Source organism: Gobius niger (genome assembly GCF_951799975.1).
Source record: "Gobius niger genome assembly, chromosome: 8".
NCBI classification, from domain to species: domain Eukaryota; kingdom Metazoa; phylum Chordata; class Actinopteri; order Gobiiformes; family Gobiidae; genus Gobius; species Gobius niger.
In genome coordinates, this window is record NC_136859.1 from 15,912,752 (window position 1) to 15,935,162 (window position 22,411).

Below are 22,411 nucleotides of genomic sequence, written 5' to 3' on the forward strand. Positions count from 1 at the left end.
CAATAAGGGCCTGATATACAGGCCTGACATAGGCTATGGACATAATCCTGGTCAGCTGCCAACAGCAACATTGTGATTGAAAAAGAGATCTTATTTGTAACACAGCTGCATCCTTTCAGTCAAACGTGAAGACCAAATTTGTCACACGATTAGCAAACAGTTAACACCTATCCTCATGCACAACAGAAAAAATGTATATTAAACTGCAATGATTCACAACTAAAAAGAGCTATATTTTGTACATACTATTTGTGTGTATTTTGTGTACTTGCAGACCTTATTGGTCTCATTGGGAAATATGAACTCTGAGTTTGACCCGTCCTTCAACCAGTGCCACAGGGAAACCTGTTAGTGGGCGACCACAGTGCACTGCCCAGGCACCCAACTCCTGAGCTTGAGCCAGGTTCATGGTCATGAGCACCAAGCTGGAAGTTTTGGCCTCCTGTGCACATTTTGGGTTGATGGAGGAAACTCATCGGGAACACTCCACAGAAAAACCCCACAGGGCCAGGGAATTTTCAACTTTTTTTTTCTTTTTACATAAAATAAGACCGAAAAAGAAAAAAAAAAAGAAAAAAAATTCCCTGACCGTGTGAGGCTTTTTGTGTGGAGTTTGCATGTGTTCCGCAAAACAAAACAAAAAAATTCAAGATGGTCTGAAGTACACGTTAGTCACAGAAGAATAAGTCGCTTACACAACAAGCAGTCACACGTTTACAAAACGTAACAAGCTGCCAGCAGGGTTTGTACATCAACAATCTTGACTTGAACCTAGAATGTTCTTTCTGAGGGGACAGCACTAAATGCTACACAACCATGCCATTTACAAAAGTAAATGTTTTGTTATTTCTAGTACTATTATTTGTGATCTTGAAACAAAAACAGAAAATATATATATAGTAAGAATGCAAGTGTCCAAATCCAGTTCCATTAAAACTGTAAATTTGAAGATTAGCATTTCAATCTGTTGTCTTTCAATCCAGGAGTAAAGCCAAAACATGGAACATTTTGCTATGAATTGCAGAGAACTTTATGTCCTCTCATCTGCCGCAAAAGTCTAAAAGCTCCTTACCACACTTAATCTGATATAACTTCTGCTCATTCTGTTGACTGTCTGCAATGTTGCCTCATTTCTGGGTGCACTGTAGGCCTATTTCGTGAGAATGTGGCATCAGTGCCAAGGAAAACATGTTCATTTAGACATGATGCAACAAATATATCTACATGCAAACATACCTTAAACCATGTGGTACTGGGTACACATGCATAGAGTACAACCACACGCCATTACACACAATGCAGCGCCTATCGTCTGCAACTATGAATATAACATGTTCAATCATCTTCCACAAGGTCAAATGATTCTGTCTTGGACCCTACTGTCATTATTACAGTCATTATTTGTTTAATCTACACATACACTGTTTCCCCTGGGATTGTATGATGGACATGTGGCTGCCAATCTGGGCCAGCAGCCTTTCCGAACACCACCAGGGTCTGATACAACGACACAACGCAACACTATGGTTTGGCAAAAGCTGAATGCAAATCACAAACCTACTGCTCAACTCTAACCACAGCCGCTCTTGCCATCAGGTGAGAAGAAGGTTCTTTTATACTTCCAAGAATGCGCTGGAATGCTTTGTTCTTAGCATCTACACATCCTGTCCTATGAGTAGCCTCATTAAATACATTAGCATGTCTGGAAATTGCTCTCATGTTAAACATCTAAAATGTACTTAATTCTTTTAGTTAGAAAACTCAGCGTGCATGTTTTTGAGCTGCGGTGACTCCAAAGCCAGCTCGTCTTCATGTGGTTTACAAAAGGCAGGATGGTGGGTGGCCGACTGGTCAGAGCCGCAGAGTCTTGACAGAGCACGCTCAAATCTGGTGAATACTTGGTCACTTACATAACTCCCACGTAGTTACATCTCATTACCTCCAACAAGCGGCCGATTCACGAAGCGCGAGGTTCCTGTCCCCAAGAGTGCGTGCTGAATACCTTCACTGTTGTGTATGTATTCCAGCTGAATCATGATTCTCACACCGAGCCTTTATTCACCAAAGCCTGCATCTGCCTGTCTGCGAGAGTCTGCCAGCGCCAGCTCCAGGGTGGATACTCGTCCGGGCGGCAATCTCCTTTAACTGCAAGTTAATGTAAAATTACAAATTTACAAATCAAGATTTGGGAGAAAATAAAGCCCCAAGGAGCTAGTGTTGACCTCTGGGCTTAAAAGTTTGTGAAATACAGAAAATGCGTCTTTTGCAATAACAATAATATTTGATTTTGAAATAAAAATAAAAATGACTACTTCTTTGTGTAAAAAAATGCTGTTATTTAAAATTATTGTGACAAAAATGGACCTCTTCAATTGAAATAAGACTAAGAAAAGACATTCCTCTTCAAAGTGCTGGCATGCAAACAATTGAGTGATTTGGTGCAAGCCTTTTACTCAGACACCCTTCAAGAAACATATATTATACACATTAAATAAAAGAGGACAAAAAAAAAGAAAAACTGATGCAGAGTTGAGAATAAAACAAACTCTGTGCATGTTTCTAATGGCGAAACAAATCAAATTGCATTACTATTTTTTTCATGTTATAATTGAATTGATTTGTATAATTGTAATTAAAAACGATTTGGTTATGTGTTAAATTGAAACATACATTGGTGTAAAATGCCACTCTTTTTTGGAAGTCCTGTGCAAATATTTTCCACAGTGGTCGAGAGAGTGGGACCACTTGTGGTAAAGGAGGGGGTCCTTAAGTACGAGCAAACCTATATCTCCTCCTTTTAGTACTACTTCTTTCTCCCACTACTTTCTCCAGGTACCATCTACAGAGCCGAGGGACATTTTTCATTCAGATGGAATCTATAGCGCAAAGATAGTCTCCAAGATCAAGAGCAAAATTATATCAGGTAAGTGTAAATTATTTATATTTTCTTTTTTAAGACAAATATTTTTTGTTCTATTCATGCGTTATATGTTATAGCTTGGAGTAAAAACATGTTTTATTTATCATCAAATATTAGTAAAACCAAACATTCAACCCTTTTGATACTTTGAAATATTTATTTATTTTCTATTTAGTTTGGCAGTTAGGCTATGCCTTAACACAGAAATGGGGGTTGAAGAATTATGTAACCTCGTGTACAGTGAAAGAGTGTGCCACAGCCGTTCACACTGACGCTTTGTTGCACTTCTCTTCCTGTCACCTACTAATTTTTTCCAAACACCTTCTCTTCCTGTGCACTCAGCTATTTTTACAGCTTTTGGCATGCTACAGAATATGTCTAGCTATTAGCTAGATTTTTCTCTGGGTCTGTAGGATTTCCTTTTTTTTTTTTTACACAAATCTTAAATGTTTTTATGTGTTTATCCTCAGGAGAAAAAGCTGGGTGGATGCAAATATTCCTTCATACTGCAAATACAGAAAGGGCTAAGTGCTGAAAATGCTGTTTACTCTTGGACTTTTCCTACTTCTAAGCCCACTTCCCTCCTTTGAAAGCCCCACCAGTGACAGGAGGGACTCTATAGGAAATGAAGGCACCAAAGCAAATGCCGTTCTTACTCTACTAAAACCAAAAACCACTGTGGCTGCTGCCAAAGCGGCTGCTCGCTCTCCTCTGAGGCCAAACACAGTGAATCCAACAGTCTTACCATCGTCCACTACTACCACGAGCCCCCCAACGACCAGCTCTGCAGCAACCACCAAAAGTAAACCCAGCCCACCAGTGATTCAAACCAATCCAGCAGTGCCCACAAAGACGGCTCCTGCTGCCAGTGGATCCAACAAAGACAAGCTCTCACCTTCAGTTCACCAGGCGGCTTCCACCAAACCTCAACCTGTTGCTGAGGTAAAGGCGGGCAGAGAAAAACCTAGCCCCACAGCAGCTCCAAATGTCCAGCAGCAAACAGCAGCAAAGGCAGGAAGCAGTATCAAAAACACTAAAGACAAACAGTCCATTACCCAGAGTGTTTCGGCCAAATCCAAGTCCGACACTGCCACGGACAAACCCAACAAAAGCAAAGCCCAGGTCTCTGTGAATCAAACAACTGAAGCAAAAGGACCAAAAGACAAGCCTGCCACCTCAAAGCCATCAACAACCGCTCAGGCAGCATCAGCAAAGAGCACCAAAGACAAAGTTCAACAAGCTGTTAAAACAAAATCTCCTTCTGGTAATGTGACAACGGCAAAGGACAAGGCGGGTACTACAGTTCAAGAGGTTCAACAAACTTCAGCCAAATCTGGTTCAGTTAGTGCAAAAGTCTCAAAAGAAAAAACAGTGACCACCGCAAATACAACTACGACAGTTAAAACATTATCAACCTCAGCCAGCACAGAGAAAACCTCCAAAGACAGAGCCACCTCTACAAGTCAGACCAAACCAACTCAGACAAAAGAGAAGAGTGCTACCGCAGGTGAAACTACGAAACCAGCACCAACCAAAGCCCCTGCAACATCTGCAAAAAGTAAGCCTCTTCCTTCAGCCAATCAGACACTGGTTGTCAAACCTACCAAGTCCAGTGTTGCTCCTACGCCACCAATCAAAGTGGTCATTACTGACGGCTGTGAGTCCGGCAGTAAAAAGGAGGAAGAGGTGGAGCTGAAGCCTGGAGCTCCTCTGGTGATGACGCACAAGATCAGTTTGGTGCCCAGCAGCTGCCAGGGCGGGTGTGAGGCCAAGATGGCAGCCCTTGAAGGACGGCTGGCTCTACTGGAAAAAGAAATGTCATCTTTCAAAGAGAAGTGTATGCGTGCTTTGTAGAAATACCTGTATTTCAGTACTCCATGCAGGATGTTTTTTAATACTGGTTCTTTCTGAAGGTGCCTGTTCTGCGAGTTGTCCAAATGACTGTAGTGGCCATGGCAAATGTGAAAAGGGAAAGTGTACTTGCCACCAAGGTTTCGTTGGACCAGACTGCAGCAGTAAGTATGAATCTAAATTCAACTTTGATATTTTGCATTAATAAAAATCATTGTGTTGGTGTTTCAGAAAAGTCTAAAACTTCAGTGGAAGGGACAACGTCAAGTAAAAAAGACAGCAGTGCTAAAGACACATCTCAAACAAAGGCAAAGAAGGGACCAGATACTAAGCAAACTGAAGCCACCAGAGAGGGAACTGATTTAATGAATAAGGGGAAGAAGCAAGAAGTGCGCACAGACAAGCCCTTAGTCATGACTCCAAAGAAGACCACTCAAGGCTCCAAGGTTGAAGATTCAAGTTCTATGAGTTCTAAGTTGGACAAACTCAAAGATGAGCCTCACAGTAATGTCACACAAAGTACTACAAAGAAGTTAAATGGTACCACTAAATCTGTCACGGAAACTAGCAAAGGTAGAGCAGAGCAGTCCACAATAGCCGAAAAGTCTTCTACACAGCAGCAACAAAATACAAAAGCTGGGGATGAGAAACAAACAGAGACTGGAAAACCCAAAGAAAGCCAAAAGAGTATGTATATTGTGAATGTGACAACTGTCCAATCATCAGAGGAGACTAGGCCTCAGCACAACGAGGCTGATGAGGTCCTTTCAAAATCAGGAGGGCTTGGGGCAGTAAGGCTGACCAACGTTTCCTCCTACAGCTTTATCCTCACCTGGTCTGCTCCGCACGGCATGTTCAAGAACTTCACCGTGATTCGCCGTGAACCAGACACTGAGGAGCTGGAAGAAGAGGAATTCCTTGAAAAAGACAAAAACCTCTCAGCAAAGAACACAACAGAAATCCAAACACACAGTGAAATCACCGTCAATGGAACTTCGTCAGGAAAGGTTTCCGCAACCGGTGGTAAAGCAGAAAGCAGAAGGGTCTCCATGGTGGTCCCGGGCAACACGCGCTCAATGGAATTTAGCAACCTCCGGGCAAACACGCGGTACGTGCTCTACATCTACGGAGCAGGAGCAAAAAGACGATCCAAGATGCACAGAGTCACAGCCATGACAGGTGATTTCACAAGTCTTTGAAATCTTTTGAATTATAAAGTTATTTTAAAGTTTCCTGATCTCTCTTCTTTCCCCAGGCCCAGACCCAGTGGAGGAGGTGAAGTTCAGTGATCTGACAGAGACCTCTTTTATGTTGTCTTGGAATAAACCGAAGGGAGCCTTCACTGGCTACAGAATTACATACATAAACATCATCACAGGTTTGTTCATGCTTAGAGGGGAAATATGTTTAACCCTTTAATGTCACTTCCTACTCCTATTTTCTAAGCATTTGGAGGACAAACATCAATGTTTTTAGTTTATGTTTATTTTATTTTTTTGATAGACCTCTGAGCTACCTGCTCTAAACCAGTCCAAATCTGATCTAAACCAGCACAAACCAGTCCAGCCAGACCTGATCTAAACCTGGTCGAAACCAATCCAAACCTCCTCTAAACCAGTAAAAAACAGCTCTAAACCTATCAAAACTAGCATAAATCAGTCCAAACCCGGTCTGAACCAGTCCAAACCTGTTCTAAAACGGTCCAAACCAGGTCTGAACCGGCCCAAACCTGCTCTAAACCAGCATAAACCAGTCCAAACTAGTCCAATGCCTACCTATACTGGTCCAAACTGGATATTTTGAGTATTATTCACCTGCTCTTTTCCCCAGTTGTTGTGCTGATATCAGTAGCAGTAGGAGTTTTGTAGAATAGCGACTTACAGTAACATTTATAACAAACCAGAATATTTTCTGCACTTTTTAAACTGTATTCTAATTTTCTTTTCCCTGCCAGGCGAAAGCCATACAGTGACGGTGGGGACAGAACGCACTACTTTCACTTTGTCGAAGTTGTCTCCTGGCACCTCCTACATCGTCACTGTATATACCACACATGGCAGAGTTCAGAGTGATCCCAACACCTCCCTTCTCACTACCGGTAGGTCATATATAGACAAACGTAAGAAAACCCTTAAAAAACTAAACACATACCATTTCTTTTCTCTTCTCCACAGTGCCAGCTCCACCAACGCAATTCCAAGCCACCGAAGTGTCAGACACAAAGGCGTTGCTGAAATGGACGCCGAGTTTGGGAAAAATAGATCGCTTCGTCATCAGCTACGAATCATCCAAGAGTAAGCACTGGGAAATCAGATGCCCAAAATCTAAAACAGAAACAAATTCATTTTAGTCTCATGATTAATGTATCGTTGCAGCTCCAAATGTGACCGTGACAGTGATGCTTTCTGGAAACACCATTGAGCATCAGCTGAAGGGGTTGCAAAGGGGAACCCTGTATACAGTCAAGATCCTCAGCCAGAAAGACAGCCATCAAAGTCCCAGCATTTCAACTACATTTACTACCGCTAATGGTCAGATAAGGAGAATTAAAGCAATAAGGGTAGATTATGTGTTCCTAAGCAAATTCTGTGTCATGCAGCTGTTAGGCCCGGTGAAGTGGGGGCGCGGCACGCAATCCTAACATGGAAGTTCTCGACTCTTTATCAAAGCTACAGAATCATGTACCAGGTGATTGGAGAGGAGGCTAAGGTAAATGAACTGCTTATCTTTTATGGAGGCTTTCCAACAATGCCAACTCTATTAAACAGAGTTGTTGTTTTTTGGGCATCAGGAGGTAATTCTGGATCCAACCGTCACCGAGTACAAGCTCACAGGCCTGATACCTATGTCCCGTTACATGGCGTTGGTCCAGGGTGAGAGAGATGGGCACTACACTTCTCTTGTCACCACAGAATTCACCACAGGTAAGATCGACTGGAGTGTGTAGGCTTACATGTGTGAAAATGGTTTGCATCACTTGAGTAAAATAAAAAGAAAAAAACTCAGGCTGTGCCATCAGTTGGATGTATTTAAAATTCTGATCTTTGGTCAATTACCAGTATTGGCTTTTTGTGGCAGCAACAGCACCGTGTGTTTGTAAAGTGACATGGAAACTTTTTTTTGGTTAAATGGTGCAGGAGTACAAAACATCGCTTTGTTTTTAAACTGAAGTTAATTTAAAAAAGACTATATTGACTAAGTACTCATTTCATTTATTTATTCATTTGAGCATTTGAATCAAAAATGTTTATCAGAGATGAACATTTTTTACAGAAGAAAGAAAACAAAACATTTGTGCTCAAAAGGAGTAGGAAGAAGTTCAAAGAACTGAAATCATAAATTTAATAAAGTCTTTTAATTTGCCTTAAAGGGACTATACAGAGCTTTAAAAAGTTAAAATGATGTATTTTCCTCCCCCTACATGTTCCAGAAATGGCTACTTGCATCTAGTCTGTTTAAGTGGAAAAGTATAATTAAATAAAAAATTAAGATCAGCCAATATGAAGAGCAAAAATGCTGGATTGTTATTTTTTGTCATTTTACCCAGCGCAAAAAAAAAATGTATACATCAAAATACCAGTTTTAGTTATGTAGTCCTGACAACGTTTTCGCAGTTCAGAATAAGCCAAAGTAACGTTTTTTGAATTATCATTATTAAAAATGATCTTTACGTTAAAATATATGTATAAAATATATGCTTCATGCTTGTAATCATTTTAAGGACATTTCTGTCTTTTCAGGAAAACTGCGCTTCCCTTTTCCCACTGAATGCTCCCAGGAGCTGCTGAATGGAGCTTTACAGTCTGGCGAGGTGGACATCTATCCCCAGGGCAGAGAGGGCCAGGCGGTTAGAGTCTACTGTGACATGGAAGCCGACGGAGGAGGATGGACAGTAAGAGAGACACCCATATCTGACAAGATGGCAACGCATTTTGAGTCACCACATTCATACACTTGTATTTTAGGTTTTCCAGCGAAGAATGAATGGGAAGACTGACTTCTACAGGACATGGAGTGAATATAACACTGGTTTTGGAAACATCAGTGAAGAATTTTGGCTTGGTACACTTTGAGGCTCCTCTGTAAAATCGTGACTATAGCAGCTTTTACAACAAGTCTTTAACATTGTGTCATGTGCACTAACAGGAAACAGACTTCTTCACAACCTGACCAGCGTGGGACCCGTTAGTCTGAGAGTGGACATGAGATCTGGGAATGACACAGCTTATGCTCACTACGCAAACTTCTCTATTGACTCAGAGGAGAGACACTATACCCTGACAATATCTGGATACACAGGGACAGCAGGTGAACAAGTTACTTAGTTACTATCTGGTACAGCTCTGGCAAGTAGGGCAGCAAACAATCTTCCCTTTTAACATGTGTTACTTGTTATGATGGAGATATAGATGCATAAAAGGGCGGCAAGATTAATAGTAATGAAACTGAAATTGCATTTTCTATGGTTGCAAATATCAAATTGTGCAGATGGCAATTGGATGGTCTAATGTCCCCTGCAAAGAACAAACAATATGGTCTTTCTATCTCTGTGCCAACCCATTCAGACTATTATTTTTCTGAAAAGAATGAGATTCTTTTATTAGTTTAGCAGTTCATATTTCCAGCTTCTCTTAAAGGCTAGTGCTCCTGGAATATAAAGTGACTGAACTGAAACCTTGATTTGGAAACATAACTATTCAGAAGCCCTTATTAACGTTTATATCCAACAGGTGACTCTATGAGGTACCACAATAACCGTCCATTCTCAACCCGGGACAAAGATCCCGATCCTTTGGGCATCCACTGCTCTAGAGCTTATATGGGCGGCTGGTGGTACAAGAACTGTTACAAAACCAACCTCAACGGCCTGTATGGAATCAACAGCAACAACCAGGTACATAGAAATCTTACATGGTGATGAATTATCATTATATTTTTTTAATCTAATAAATATATTGCCTCTTTGTTGACACAGGGAATTGTGTGGATTGACTGGAAAGGCAAAGACTCATCCATTCCATTCACTGAGATGAAGTTCAGACCATCCAGATTTTCACCAGCCACACACGGCTAACAACTCTAACTTTGTCTATACATGCCTGTAAGAGTTGAATGTTAAAGTTTTCCATCTTCTTTGTCTAATTGTGCTGTTTTGAGGAAAGACCCATTTATATTCACCATACTTCAGTGTCCTATCTTGAACACCTTCATTTGTACTGCATGGTACTTCACTACTGTATTTAAGTATGCACTGTTTCACTCCAATGGAATAAATGTGACCAGCGTGGGTCTAATCTTTGTGTTTATTTTGTATATTAATATCATTAACAAGGTGTGCCGTGTTAGACAGAAGATGGGAAAGTAAAATAACCAACTCTAATTTACTTTTAAGTGACTAAATCTATATTTTAATTGCACAAAAATAGATTTGGGTGTTGAGAACACAAAGGGTAAATTGTTTGCTTTTGCAAATTAATCACAGAATCAGAATTGAAGTACTAACTTGTTTGTTTACCTTAATAAATCATTTCCGTAGTCCCTCTGGGGGCAATACAAGTGATAATGGGATGATTTTTGTGTCAAACACAATTGCTACTTCGCTCCCTAAGGGTCCGAAGCCCCAATATACACTAATAGAACATATTATTACATACATATATTATATTTACAGTCTATGTAATAGAATCCCGAAGAAGAAGCTAACCGGCTAACGGCAAAAGCTAGGGCCACTTAAACAGTATTTACAGCCAAGTTTGGGTGAAAAAAAATCTCCATTGTGTAATTGGATGTGCAATATCCCTTTCTCCCTTTGTCTTTTCTATCAGTGTAGTATTGACTCTCATGGACAATTAATAAGTAAAAAAATCTAACATGCTATGACCTGCAGTGGCGCTTATGGCCTCTAGGGGCATATAGCACAATGTACTAGGCCTGAGCTTGCCTGGCTTTGCCATACTCTTCCCTGTCCATTCCATGCAGGGAATTCACCTTCTTTCGTGCAGAAAGAAGGTGGGTGTGGTTTATCAGGCTAGGCCTGAGCCACCTAAGAAATAAGCCATCAGATAAACATTCTCACATTGTAGCTACAAAAAAAAGGGATATATGAATACGTTTGGTCGCCTCTGAAAATAATCATAAAATTACAGCTTGCTAAGTAAAAATCAAGATAGAAACATGAACAAAAAATCACCATAATCAAGTAGAAATATATTACTATAGCCATGGATTTACTAAAATGATTAACAAATAATATTCCATGAGTAAAACCTACCATGATTGTTGACGGGATTGAACCGTGTGGGCAATGGCATTGAACGTCCACATGACACGTTTCCTCAGTGCATACGTAAGGACTATATTAAACGCTGGGGGTCGCTGTTTCACATTAAAACAAGCATTTTTGATTAGGCTACTCCTTGAAATGGGTAAATGAAGTGACAAAAGCTTTTTTCACATATGACAAATAACTTCAGTTTGTAAATATCTGAATGTTGACTTTTTTTTTCTTTTAATCACCCTAATAGTTTACTTTTTTACACTTCTAACTTGAGTGCATTTATTTCATCACTCTTACTCGAGTAAATATTTTTGACTTCTACCCACCAACCTCTGCCAAATCCTTTATTATCTTGCCCTTCAGTGTTTCTATGGCCATGTTTACTGAGCACACATTATGGGGCCATCGTGTTATCTTCTCCCTCTGGAAACCAAAGCAATCAAGGGTCAGGGAAACAACAACAGAAAATGTGAGTTGCAATATAAATTGGACTTGCAGGGTAGAAACTGGTTTTCCTAAACATGGCTTTACAACTGTCCGAGTTTAACGTGGTAGCTCTGCTTTTGGCCTTGTTTTTTGTAATTGCACTGATTTCTCTTTTCACTCAGAGACAAAAAGCCCGAAATGCAGAACACAAAGGAGGTGGGTTCAGTAAATTTGATTATGCATTGTTTTTTTGTGTGTTGCTTTAGTGTTTATTCCTCAGCAGCTAAATCAAGCCTGTCCGTGCCTCTCCCTGGACCACCAAGTTACTTCCTCATCGGGAATATGATGGAGTTGGCTCACGAGCACCTGCCAATTCACCTGACCAGACTGGCACAGCACTATGGAAGCATCTACCGCCTCAAATGTGGAAACACCAGTAATGGAAGCTATATGTTTACATTTTTGTACAAGTGTATTTACAAATGAGTCTTTCATTTATGTTGTAGCCATTGTAGTTCTGAGCAGCACTGAAGTCATTAGAGAGGCGTTGGTGAAGAAATGGTCAGATTTTGCTGGAAGACCAGACTCTTTCACAGGTGGGTTCCATTTTAAACTATTTACTCTTGAATTTCAATATATTTTACTTGTTTAACCAACTCAACACTCAAGTCGTTATCTTTGGAAGTGAGAATAAATAGTTGCGTGAGCTTCCTGTGACAGCCTTTCTGTGTGCATAAATGTGTTATAGGAAACATAGTATCGGGCGGGGGGTACTCCATCTCCCTGGGGGACTACACTGAGGTGTGGAGGGCCCATCGGCGCCTGGTTCACAGTGCACTACAACGCTGCTGCCAGAAATCTCTCCACGAAGTGATCGAGAGACATGCACTGAGACTGAGAAAGGTGATCACATCAAATTACGCTGGACAATTACCAGTCAAAACTAACGAAATTCATGCACTGTTAAGGTCTTAATGGACTATAAAGGCAGAGCTGTGGATCTCTCTGAGGATTTTACAGTCTCTGCAAGTAATGTCATCACTACTTTGGCTTTTGGAAAAGAAGTAAGGAAGCTCACAGACGCACATGTGTTACTTTAAATTGCCTTGTACCTAGTTTTGAACATCTACTTATTTGTGAACACCCATGCTTATGTGCTGTTGGTTTCCAGTATGACAAAAGTTCAACAGAGCTGCAGCAGTTGCATAGCTGTCTGAATGAGATTGTGGGTTTGTGGGGCTCGTCCTGGATCTCTGCCCTGGACTCCTTCCCACTGCTCAGAGTAAACAGTAATTCTTTCAAACACTGACGGGTGTATTATGTGCTGCATTTCATTCCTTATTCTTGTAGTTAAAAAGAAATGTGTTGTTCACAGAAACTACCAAATCCAGTGTTTTCACGCCTTCTGAAAGAGGTGGTGCGGAGAGATGACATCATACAAAAACATCTTGATGGTTTTAAAGTTGGTGTAACATTTTCTAGAGACTGATATCAGTGTTTAATTAATGTTCCATTAGATTGTGTTTGTATAGTCCCTAGGAAAGAAAAATGAAGATGCTATAACTGGCTCATTGTTGCTTGGGCTTGAAGACGACGCAGTAAGTACCATTGTGGACTCTGGACAAATGTCTCTGTCTTACATTTTCCTAATTACAATGTATTGGCCACATGTTGTGTTTCAAAGCTCTATAAGGCATGCATACATTAAAGCTCTTTCTATGCAAGAATTAATAACATTTTTTAGCTTACAGTGTATTCTCAGTGTTTCTCAACAGGGGGTGCAAGGACCCCAGATGGGGGAACTTTGAATTAATTCAGATTATGAATAAAGGTTGTGTATTTAGCTAATTTCAAACCATCTTGCCACAGCAAGATGGTTCAAAATAGGCGATTCCCACGTGAATGGGGCCTTTCAGTGTGGAGTTTGCATGTGCTCCCCGTGTCTGCGTAGGTTTCCTCCGGGTACTCCAGTTTCCTCTACCACTAATAGGTTCTCCTCTGGGGCCAGGACTCTCCAGAAAATGCGATTCAAAATGTCAGTTAGACTTTCCTGGTTAAATAAAGAATAATATGGGTATATGCATGACAAAAAAGGTTGTGATCCGGCTTACTGTGCTGTCAACTAGATTATAACTATTTAATTTATTGTGTCCATAGATGCTCACAGACACTCACGTCCACATGGCCACTGTAGACCTTCTGATTGGTGGGACAGAGACCACGGCAGCCTGGCTAAACTGGACTGTAGCCTTTCTTCTGCACAGGCCAGAGGCAGGTCCTGAACACGGTTAGATAAACTCAAATAGAAGCAAACTGAAATAACACTGCTTTCCTCAGGTGCAGACCCGAGTGTATGAGGAGCTGCGCACGGTGCTTGGTGGACAGTATCCCAAATACAAGGATAGACAGCGGCTCCCTGTGCTGAATGCTCTGATCAATGAGGTGCTCAGGCTTCGACCTGTGGCCCCTTTAGCAGTGCCCCATCGAGCCATCAGGGACAGCAGGTAGCGAGACTTTACACTCACAGGAAGGGATCACACCACTTTATTATCCCTATGTTCTTATGTTGTAGATACTGATATGATATGGAACATGTTTACTGATACATATATTGATATACTGTAGGTCTTAGCCTTAATGTGATGATATTCAGGATCAGGGCAAGAGAAATACATTATACTTTCCACTACTTTTTATTGTTTAAAGTTCAACTTTCCTAAACAATGTTTTCTCTGTTTGTAGTATTGCTGGTTATTTAATTCCTAAAAACACAGTCATCATCCCTAACCTCTTTGGTGCTCACCACGACCCTGCAGTTTGGTCCGACCCATACAGCTTTAAACCAGGTAAATCCCCTCACAACATGATGATGGCCCAGTGATCAGCATTTATCTTTTAGTAACAGCTCTGTTTATATTTCAGAGCGCTTCCTCGAGGGAGGCCAAGGGGGCTCCACTCGCGCCCTGGTCTCATTTGGAGGAGGAGCTCGTCTCTGCTTGGGGGAGTCTGTGGCCAAAATGGAGCTGTTCCTCTTCACTGCGTACCTGCTGAGAGATTTCCAGTTTGTTCTTCCTGACAAGGTCCCCGCACCGGATCTGAGGGGTGTGGCTAGCGTTGTGCTAAAAATAAAACCATTCAATGTTATTGCACTGCCAAGACTGGAACATTTCAGCTAATACTGTCAAATATGTAACTCAGCTACTCCTTGTTACTTATATGTTATAAATATAAACTCATAAGTTGGAAAAACCTTCTTTCTTTTTTTTTTCCAACCCAATTTGGTCAGGAACCAAATGGCTGTCCAAAACCTCAATGCCCTTCTGGCATATGGCTCAAGAGGTTCAAACAAGAGGATACAAATATAGATTATGTGCAATGGGGAAATTTTAATGTATTTAATAATACATTTTGAATTTAACTGAATTATTTTATTTCAAAAATAATATTTTGAAAACAAACAATATAAACAATACAGTTGTTTCTTAGGGGAAGAGTGACATTCACTATCAGAGTAGGGGTCTTTCAGAGAAAAAGGTTGGGGAAAAGTGCTTTTAACAATTGACTATTCAAGTGACTATTCAAGGTGCCATATAGTGTGCAGATGAAGAAGTTAAAATTCTGCTTAATATTAACAACCAGCTCTACTTTTAACAAACACAATATGGAATTTTTGCACTTCTTGGTGCAGCACTTTCAGTTTGCTGTCGTAATAACAGCGTTAGCACACATGTATGTGTCATTTCCTGAAAAAATGGTTTTAAACTATCTGTGGTCACAAATTTGTTCAAAACGCAGTAGCTGACCGCGAGTACCATGCATTACCTATTTTGGATTACCTGTTTTGGATTTGCTGCATCAACAGGAACTGCACTTCTCTCATCAGGTAAATGCCTAAAAAAGCGGCACTATTGACATGTAACTTGTGATATTTAACAACAAGAAGCGGCGTCTGACATTGAGGAAGTACTCATACTCAGTCATAACCACAGTCTCTTTCAATTTGTAACATAATAAAAGCATTTAATGTTTAGCAAATCTGTTTCCTAGACCCGTGGTTTTCAACCTTTGTAGTTGTGACCCCCAATATAAGAATATGTGAAGAAAATATGCCTCCCATATGATCTGGTGACCCCACAAAATGATCTTGCAACCCCCAGGTTGAGAACCATTGGTCGAAACAACATAATTTGTTGGATTGGATATCTGTTGGATCTGCATTTGTGAAGATCATGAATGTGTGGAATTAAATGATTAGGTCCCATTGCAAATGTTTAATCTTTCATTTGTGTTTATTAGCCTATTGTCTTATAAAATATATAAATGAATAATAAATACAAGTTTTTGAACAGATTAATTTGTTCTAAAGCTAAATTTGAATGAAAATGATTTGCTTCTGAAATTGTCTTCCTTCTTTATGTTAACTTTAGAAGTGATCATTGTGTCTTCTTTTGTAGATGAAGTTATGTTTACCACAGTGGGAGACTGCGTAACTTTACCATGTGCTGTGGGCTCAGGGTCACACTGTTCTTCGGTCAATTGGACCAAGAATGACTCTCCCATCCCTCTTGTGACAGCCGGACAAGTGAGAGCTCCAAACGTCAATTTGCTCAGGGACTGCTCTCTAAAGATTTGTAACGTACACAATGACAATGCTACAACTTATGTGTGTGTTAATGGCAAACGTAATTCCAGTTCAAGTGTTGTCCTTCGGATCCTCCACAGTAAGTACGCTACTAAAGCGAGACACTGCAGGTGAATGGGGCAAAAATAAAACTCAATATCAATTTGAAACTTTTGATGAACTAGACTACTGATAAACATTGACGAAAAATGCATCGTGTGTTTTGATAATATAATACTTGCACATGGAAATAATGGTTTCAATTTATGGATTTGTATTGTTGATGATATATAATACCTCTTTTTTTTTCCTTCTGGGGACAAAAAAAAAGCTTAAAAATACACACAAAAATTGGTGTCTGAGTTCTGAAAAAAATGTTCCGATAAGACAATGGAGAAACTTTGAAAAAGTATGCAAGTAAAAAACACGTACTGTGTAGATTAGCCAATGTTTTTGCTTACACATTTCAAGGACAAGGACAAATGGCCCCAAGCCTCAAAACTGAAAAGAGAAAATGATAAAGTAAATAAAATGTGTTTTACCTGCAGTGTCTCCACTTAGCTTCAATTGTATGCAAACACTTTTACCATTTATTCTTCTCTTTGTCAGTTACAGAAAACATTAACACAATACAAGGCAAAATTGAGCTCCATTGCTTCCTAAACGACCATAGTGGGATAGTAAAACGTTGTAACAAGTCTGGGATACTGCTCAGCTGGCTTGCAGAGGATAACACAGTGTTAAAGAATAATTCAAAACGGTTTCTCATTAACAACGTGACCAACTGCTTCTGGAAACTGCACATTCAACAAAAGCCGACTGACCATCTCAGAAAATGGAGATGTCAAGTGTCTCTAAACGGCTCAGCTAAAGCTAATGTCTCTTACACAACAACAGTGTCAGGTAAGAAGAATTGTCATGCAAACGGCTTAATATGTTAAGAAGTTTGCATAAAGAAGAGTGTTCACACCTCTTTTTTATTACTGCTGTGTTATACTGGATCAGTCTGAAATTGTAAAGTGGATCAGATCTGTACAAAAAGAGAACTTTGAAAATAAAGTGTTTGTGAAGGCTCTCATTCATCCAGGGAGTATCCATCGTAATAAAGTTAAATCATCGACTGGCCTGGGTTTGGTAACTGCTCTAACGGAATTTTGCGATCAAGTGTACTTGTACTTTTGTTAAGGCAAGGCATGCTAATTTATACCGTGCATTTCGTACACAAGGCAACTCAATGCGCCTAATGGGTCGTCTGCACCCAATCTCAGCAGTAGAAAGGAACAAAGACTTGGTAGTTGAGTGATATCGTAAACAACTTGAGTTGGGATGTTGCCAGTTTTTGGTTCCCTCGTCGTGGGAGGAGCCTGGGTCTTATTTAGACCGCTCCAGTTTAGGTAATAGTGTCTTTTCTGACCAAAACAGCAAAGAAGAAGCTTCTGTGACTAGAAGCGAAATGTCCACAACTTCACCAAAACCCAGTGCAGTCGATGATTTTAACTTTTCTACCGTGGTTTAAAAGAAAGAAAAAATATGGAAAAATTAATTCAGTCACAGTTGCATAATTAGAAGTAAATAAAGGGGTTCCTGAACATATGGACGGCACGGTAGCACAGCGGTTAGTGCCCGTACTTCACAGCTAGAAGGTCCAGGTTCGATTCCCACCTGGACAGGGCATTTCTGTGTGGAGTTTGCATGTTCTCCCCGTGTCTGTGTAGGGTTCCTCCAGGAACTCTCGTTTCCCTTACCACTAAAAACATGTACAATAGGCCAGGATGAATGAGAATGTGTTTGAGAGTGCGCATGGGGGACGATGGATGGAAATGAGCCTATGGCTACAATCCGGTGCAGCTTGTTCATTACAGTCCCTACCAAATACATAAATATAAACGAAACAAGTTGTAAATGTGTAATGTATATATTCAGTGCAATATGGATTAACATGTGCCTCACTTTCCTCAGGTGGCATAGAGGAAGTGTTTGCAGCAGTGGGTGAGTCACTGCCTCTCACTTGTCCTATCACTTCCTCTGGTTTGACTGGAAAATGCCAAACAGCACCCTCAGTCACACACACTGATTCAACTACAATTGTAAAAGTTACTCCTCAGCATGCAGGGGAGTACCAGTGTATAGACAAAGGAAAACTAAAGAACATGACGCTCCATACTTTTGACAGTGAGTGCAAAGACTTCATCGATTTATAATTCAAAGTCACTGCTTCTTTACATGCTTTGGCCTATTTCTACCTGCAGTCACTTCAGAGTTGGACCCACAAGGACAAAATGTCACATTAACCTGTGCACTCACCTGTGCCTGTGTGTGTGATGAAGACTTCAATCTAACTTGGTCAAACGGTGATGCCACATACAGCAGTTTATTAAATGTAAATGGAAGTCTCATCAACAAACTGTCAATCCCATTGGTCCAACTGAACCCCGATGAAACAGTCTGCTCCGTACTTAGAGAGGGTGTACAAGTGGCAACCAAGAAGTGGCATCATAGCGAAAGTAAGTAAAAGGTTTCCTTGAACTAGGCCAGAGGTTCCCAAACATGTCAGGCCACTGCCAAAATTACTCAACCAACAACTCGTGACTTCCTTCTGTAAAATGAAATGAGCATTTCATATACTTTAAGGTGCAAACTATTTAAAATTTGGTTTCCTGATGTTATTTTGGATACTGTATTTTGATATTTGGCATAATTTCACTAAAACATGCTCTTTTCAAAATACTTCAAAATCAATGTCAGAAATGCAAAACATATTGCGACCCCCACTTCAGGGTCCCGCGATGACCCTCCATTTGGAAACTCCTGAACTTGACAACACAAATATCAATACATATGGGCACAGTGCAGTTAAATCCCACTACCTGTTTCTATCATATAAAAAGTGGATATTCAGTGGATCCATCAATACAATAGCAAACATTTATCTGTGTGTTTCACTCGTGGTCCTAAAGTCACTGTATGTCAGAATTAATATTTCAAACAATATATCACTGTAAATAACATCAAATCTGTCCACAGCTCTCTCTCCTGGCCTTGCATGGATAGCCGCTCCGATTGTCATACTGTGCATTGCTGTTATAGGGATATTCTGTGTGTATAGAAAGAGGAAGCGCAACAAAGATCCAGGTACATGTGGCTGGTTGCATTTACAACGAAAGCAAAGATTAAAGCAATTATTTATTTATTTATTTTTTTATTAGAACATGTCCAAACGCATATTGGGATGGTAAGAATGAAGCACAGATCCACACATGAAATCAAGTTGATGTACTTCAAAATGTTTTTTTTCCCCTCTACAGACGCACGTGTATGAGTATGTGAAGGACTATAAACCCCGGTGCAAAAGCGAGGGAGTCACTTCAAATGACAGTTTCTACGATCTACTGCAGGCAGTGAACTAGCACCGCTCACAAAACGGACCTCTCACACTGCAGCCAACCTCAGTGAGGACTCTCAACAGTATTAGACTGTAGCCAAAAAGGGAAAGAACAATTAGAATATGTCATTCCTTTTAATTATTATTACAAGGTACTCACAAGTTGTCATTGGTTCATCCAGGTATTGAGGAGGGAAAGCAGGTTGGGTTGTGGCGCTCACTGTGGGAAAATGACAAAATAAAAGGCATTTGAATGTGGTGTAGACTTAGGTTTATTCTGTGAAAATAATGTAAAACAAATAAAAAATAAAAGCTGCACATGATTATGCCAATGTCAACTTTATTTGTATCGTACATTTACAACAACGCTAGGTGCCCGAGGTGCTTCACATACAAGGCAAAAAGACACAATTTAATCAGGGGGTAATGGGAAAAATGTATATCAATCATGCTCAAAGAAAAGTAAATTTTCTGATCAATGAATTTCAGTACGTTGTTTAAATTTGACAGTATTTTTAGCTCCACTAATCACTAATAAAGTTTAGTTGGTCACTTTATAAAAGATTTGGCACGATACTTGAGGTAGGGGGTACAGTCGGACTCAAGAGGTAGGTGAGACATAAAATGTCGGGAACCTTTACCTCTACAAATGTATGTTCTGAAATATTCTTGTAAGTCCTGTAATAAATCGACTTCCCAATACCGGTATTTTGATATAATTTTTATGCTTTAATGGTCAGAAAAGTCAGATAATCCAATAATCAGATCTGATGCGTTTACATTCTCTTCAGAAATCTGAGAATCTAAAACTCCGGGTTCTAGATGTGCCAATGGAGATTTGGATTTTGAGAGCAACGTAAATATCTTCTAACCCCTTCCTTCAATGAGACCCACATGCAGAACCAAATGGAGAATGACTGCACCATATTTGGACTTGGAGACTAAGTGCTGTCCATGTGGCAGCAGCTCCTTGTGCTTGGTGCTCAGTGGATACAGCACAAGTTTAGAAACAACTCTCATAGAGTAACATTCTGCCATATAATACTTTTTTAATATCCAAATAAAATGTGTTGTTTGGATTCAACAATTAGAAATGTCAAGTTTCAAAGATAAATAATTTACTTGGGCTTACCGTCCAGAAAGGGACAGTCGGCTACAACATCGTACATCACGTCATTCTCTACTATATCTGAGATGACACAAAGACAGGTAAGTCATAGCTGCCATTTTTGGTCAAAATGTCCATATGAGATGCAGAACTGACCTTCGTACTCTGGTGTCTCATGTGGGGCTTTCTTTTTACATTTCCAGTAAAGAACAGCTCCTACTAACGCAGCAATGACAACAACTCCAACTATTACTGCAACTGCGTGTACTTCTGTGAATCCACCGCTTTTACTGTTTAGAGCCTGAACAGTCCGGACGTCTGTTGGCATAAATAGGACTGAGAAAGATACTTTTTATAAAGGCATACTAAACAAATTTTGAATTAACATTTTATGAAATAAAGTAAAGTAGTAAGTAAAGTAAAACTGACCTTCGGGCACTTTAGATGTGGATTCAGCTGAAGATCCTGAATTTTTAAATGTCATTAAAGTCGTAATATGTGAATTATTTTATTAGCCACAGTACATGGCTTGTAAAGTGTCCCACCTTGCACCCGCAGATTGATGTCATCACAGCGCTGAGTGTCTCCAAGTCTGTACTGACAGCGGTACCATCCACTGTCGTTGGCCAGGGCTGAGCTGATGGATAATATTGACCCATTCACTTGAAACCTTTTGGGGAGTGCGACAGGGTTTCCTCCTTTAAGCACAGACCAGGACATGTTCTGGACTCCGGCTCCTTTACCCTCTGAGCAGTTCAAAGCAACAGATGAACCAGGAGACTCCTTCTGCACTTTACTTTGGCATTCTGTTAAATATAAAGCATAGTAATTGCAGAAAATATAATAAAACAATATTAGAATTATACATAATACAAAGTTATTTACGTTTTACTTTCAAAGTGAATTTTCTTTCAAGTATGCGCTCCCAGCCACTCCATATTTCACAGCTGTATACTCCACTATCTGTTTTTTTTACATCAGAAAGTAAAAGAACATTTTGCCCGTCCTTGTCAGGCTCCCATTTTGTATTTTTAGCGTCAGCATACTCAGGTGTCTCAGGCCTAGCAAGAATGACTTTTGAACTGGAGTCAGCTGATGAATATTTAGTCCATTTCACCCTGGTGCCGTTTTGGATCAGTTTGGGATGAAAGCAATGGAGAGGTACATCTTCAGCTACATACACAGACACAACTGTGTTATCTGCAAGTAAAGTAAATACATTTGGTCAGTCACAGTCACGTTTTCTTATCACTGTTTATCACTAATGGCATATAAAAAATTAATTCATATTTCAAATGTTCTGGGGACTTACCGCTGCAGTCAGACTGGACGACAAAGAAAACAAGTGGAATGAACAACAGTCTATTAAAATGAGTCATTACTGCAACACGTCATGCTATGGTCGATTCAACCATACTTAATTTAAAAGGTGTTGACCTTTTTTATTGTCTTGTGTGTGTCCCCACCTATTCTCAGTTCTCCTACCCTGGCTATGATTTAGATGTGCAACAACGCCCCCGTGTGGTAGCATGGATGAACTGCATCTGGAAGTAGTCATTAAATAACAAACTGCACTTGGTAGCAAAAATACAATTTGTACAGTTTTAGTTTAAACATGCCGTAAAAATTAGAGCTTTTGTGTAAAATAATATATATGCATTAGTCGGGTAGCCGGGCCTTTTCTGTGTGGAGTTTGCAGCTTCACCCTATATTATTATTATATATAATAGTTTAAGCTAAGAAGACAGTATGAGCCTTTTTTTTAATAGAGATTCACCCCACCAGTGTCAACTCTGGCAGACAGTAGATTAAAATAGGCCTATTTC

The 22,411-nt window shown here is 40.1% G+C and overlaps 4 protein-coding genes across 6 annotated transcripts; 3 read left to right on the forward strand and 1 right to left on the reverse strand.

The window, feature by feature from the left end:
* The first annotated feature begins 1,653 nt into the window (after positions 1-1,653).
* tnxba (tenascin XBa) lies at positions 1,654-9,943 on the forward strand. The gene is made up of 16 exons (XM_079562043.1): positions 1,654-2,151; positions 2,833-2,923; positions 3,391-4,757; positions 4,834-4,935; positions 5,003-5,950; positions 6,027-6,149; positions 6,726-6,869; positions 6,946-7,065; positions 7,147-7,302; positions 7,371-7,480; positions 7,563-7,695; positions 8,512-8,663; positions 8,737-8,833; positions 8,918-9,079; positions 9,502-9,665; positions 9,747-9,943. Exons 3-16 carry the CDS (start codon positions 3,458-3,460, stop codon positions 9,843-9,845), a joined length of 3,810 nt encoding a protein of 1,269 aa, XP_079418169.1. The 5' UTR covers positions 1,654-2,151; positions 2,833-2,923; positions 3,391-3,457; the 3' UTR covers positions 9,846-9,943.
* A 1,626-nt stretch (positions 9,944-11,569) lies between these two features.
* On the forward strand, positions 11,570-14,650 carry cyp21a2 (cytochrome P450, family 21, subfamily A, polypeptide 2; the record flags this gene model as incomplete). The annotated part of the gene is given in 12 exon segments (XM_079561838.1): positions 11,570-11,716; positions 11,718-11,910; positions 11,981-12,070; positions 12,223-12,377; positions 12,443-12,538; positions 12,646-12,756; positions 12,850-12,936; positions 13,007-13,072; positions 13,632-13,745; positions 13,812-13,978; positions 14,217-14,320; positions 14,397-14,650. Coding segments are annotated over 12 exon segments (1,584 nt in total).
* A 2,074-nt stretch (positions 14,651-16,724) lies between these two features.
* On the forward strand, positions 16,725-19,502 carry LOC306966982 (uncharacterized protein; the record flags this gene model as incomplete). Its single annotated transcript, XM_079561839.1, has 6 exons — positions 16,725-16,998; positions 18,055-18,267; positions 18,345-18,599; positions 19,120-19,227; positions 19,302-19,327; positions 19,401-19,502. The coding sequence occupies exons 2-6, from the start codon at positions 18,246-18,248 to the stop codon at positions 19,500-19,502; spliced, it is 513 nt and encodes a 170-aa protein (XP_079417965.1). The 5' UTR covers positions 16,725-16,998; positions 18,055-18,245.
* LOC306966984 (uncharacterized protein) lies at positions 19,393-21,995 on the reverse strand. 3 transcript variants are annotated; one of them, XM_079561843.1, is made up of 7 exons: positions 21,898-21,995; positions 21,471-21,785; positions 21,015-21,391; positions 20,742-20,921; positions 20,610-20,666; positions 19,638-19,697; positions 19,393-19,568 (listed from the first exon to the last, which is right to left on the reverse strand). In XM_079561843.1, exons 3-7 carry the CDS (start codon positions 21,067-21,069, stop codon positions 19,564-19,566), a joined length of 357 nt encoding a protein of 118 aa, XP_079417969.1. In that variant the 5' UTR covers positions 21,070-21,391; positions 21,471-21,785; positions 21,898-21,995; the 3' UTR covers positions 19,393-19,563. The 3 variants fall into 3 exon arrangements, with proteins under 3 accessions (XP_079417969.1, XP_079417968.1, XP_079417967.1); XM_079561842.1 differs by having other exon boundaries at positions 19,393-19,697; positions 20,742-20,903; XM_079561841.1 differs by having other exon boundaries at positions 19,393-19,697.
* Positions 21,996-22,411: the final 416 nt, after the last annotated feature.

What these genes read in the sequence shown, in the direction of transcription:
- tnxba (XM_079562043.1), top strand. Translation starts at nt 3,458, where the DNA reads ATGCTGTTTACTCTTGGACTTTTCCTACTTCTAAGCCCACTTCCCTCC. An exon ending in CACCACAGAATTCACCACAG is followed by an intron (nt 7,696 to 8,511) that starts GTAAGATCGACT and finishes CTGTCTTTTCAG; the next exon opens with GAAAACTGCGCTTCCCTTTT. An exon ending in CAGTGAAGAATTTTGGCTTG is followed by an intron (nt 8,834 to 8,917) that starts GTACACTTTGAG and finishes GTGCACTAACAG; the next exon opens with GAAACAGACTTCTTCACAAC.
- LOC306966984 (XM_079561841.1), bottom strand. Translation starts at nt 21,069, where the DNA reads ATGACATTTAAAAATTCAGGATCTTCAGCTGAATCCACATCTAAAGTG. An exon ending in TGAGACACCAGAGTACGAAG is followed by an intron (nt 20,667 to 20,741) that starts GTCAGTTCTGCA and finishes GTGTCATCTCAG; the next exon opens with ATATAGTAGAGAATGACGTG. An exon ending in CGACTGTCCCTTTCTGGACG is followed by an intron (nt 19,698 to 20,609) that starts GTAAGCCCAAGT and finishes ATTTTCCCACAG; the next exon opens with TGAGCGCCACAACCCAACCT.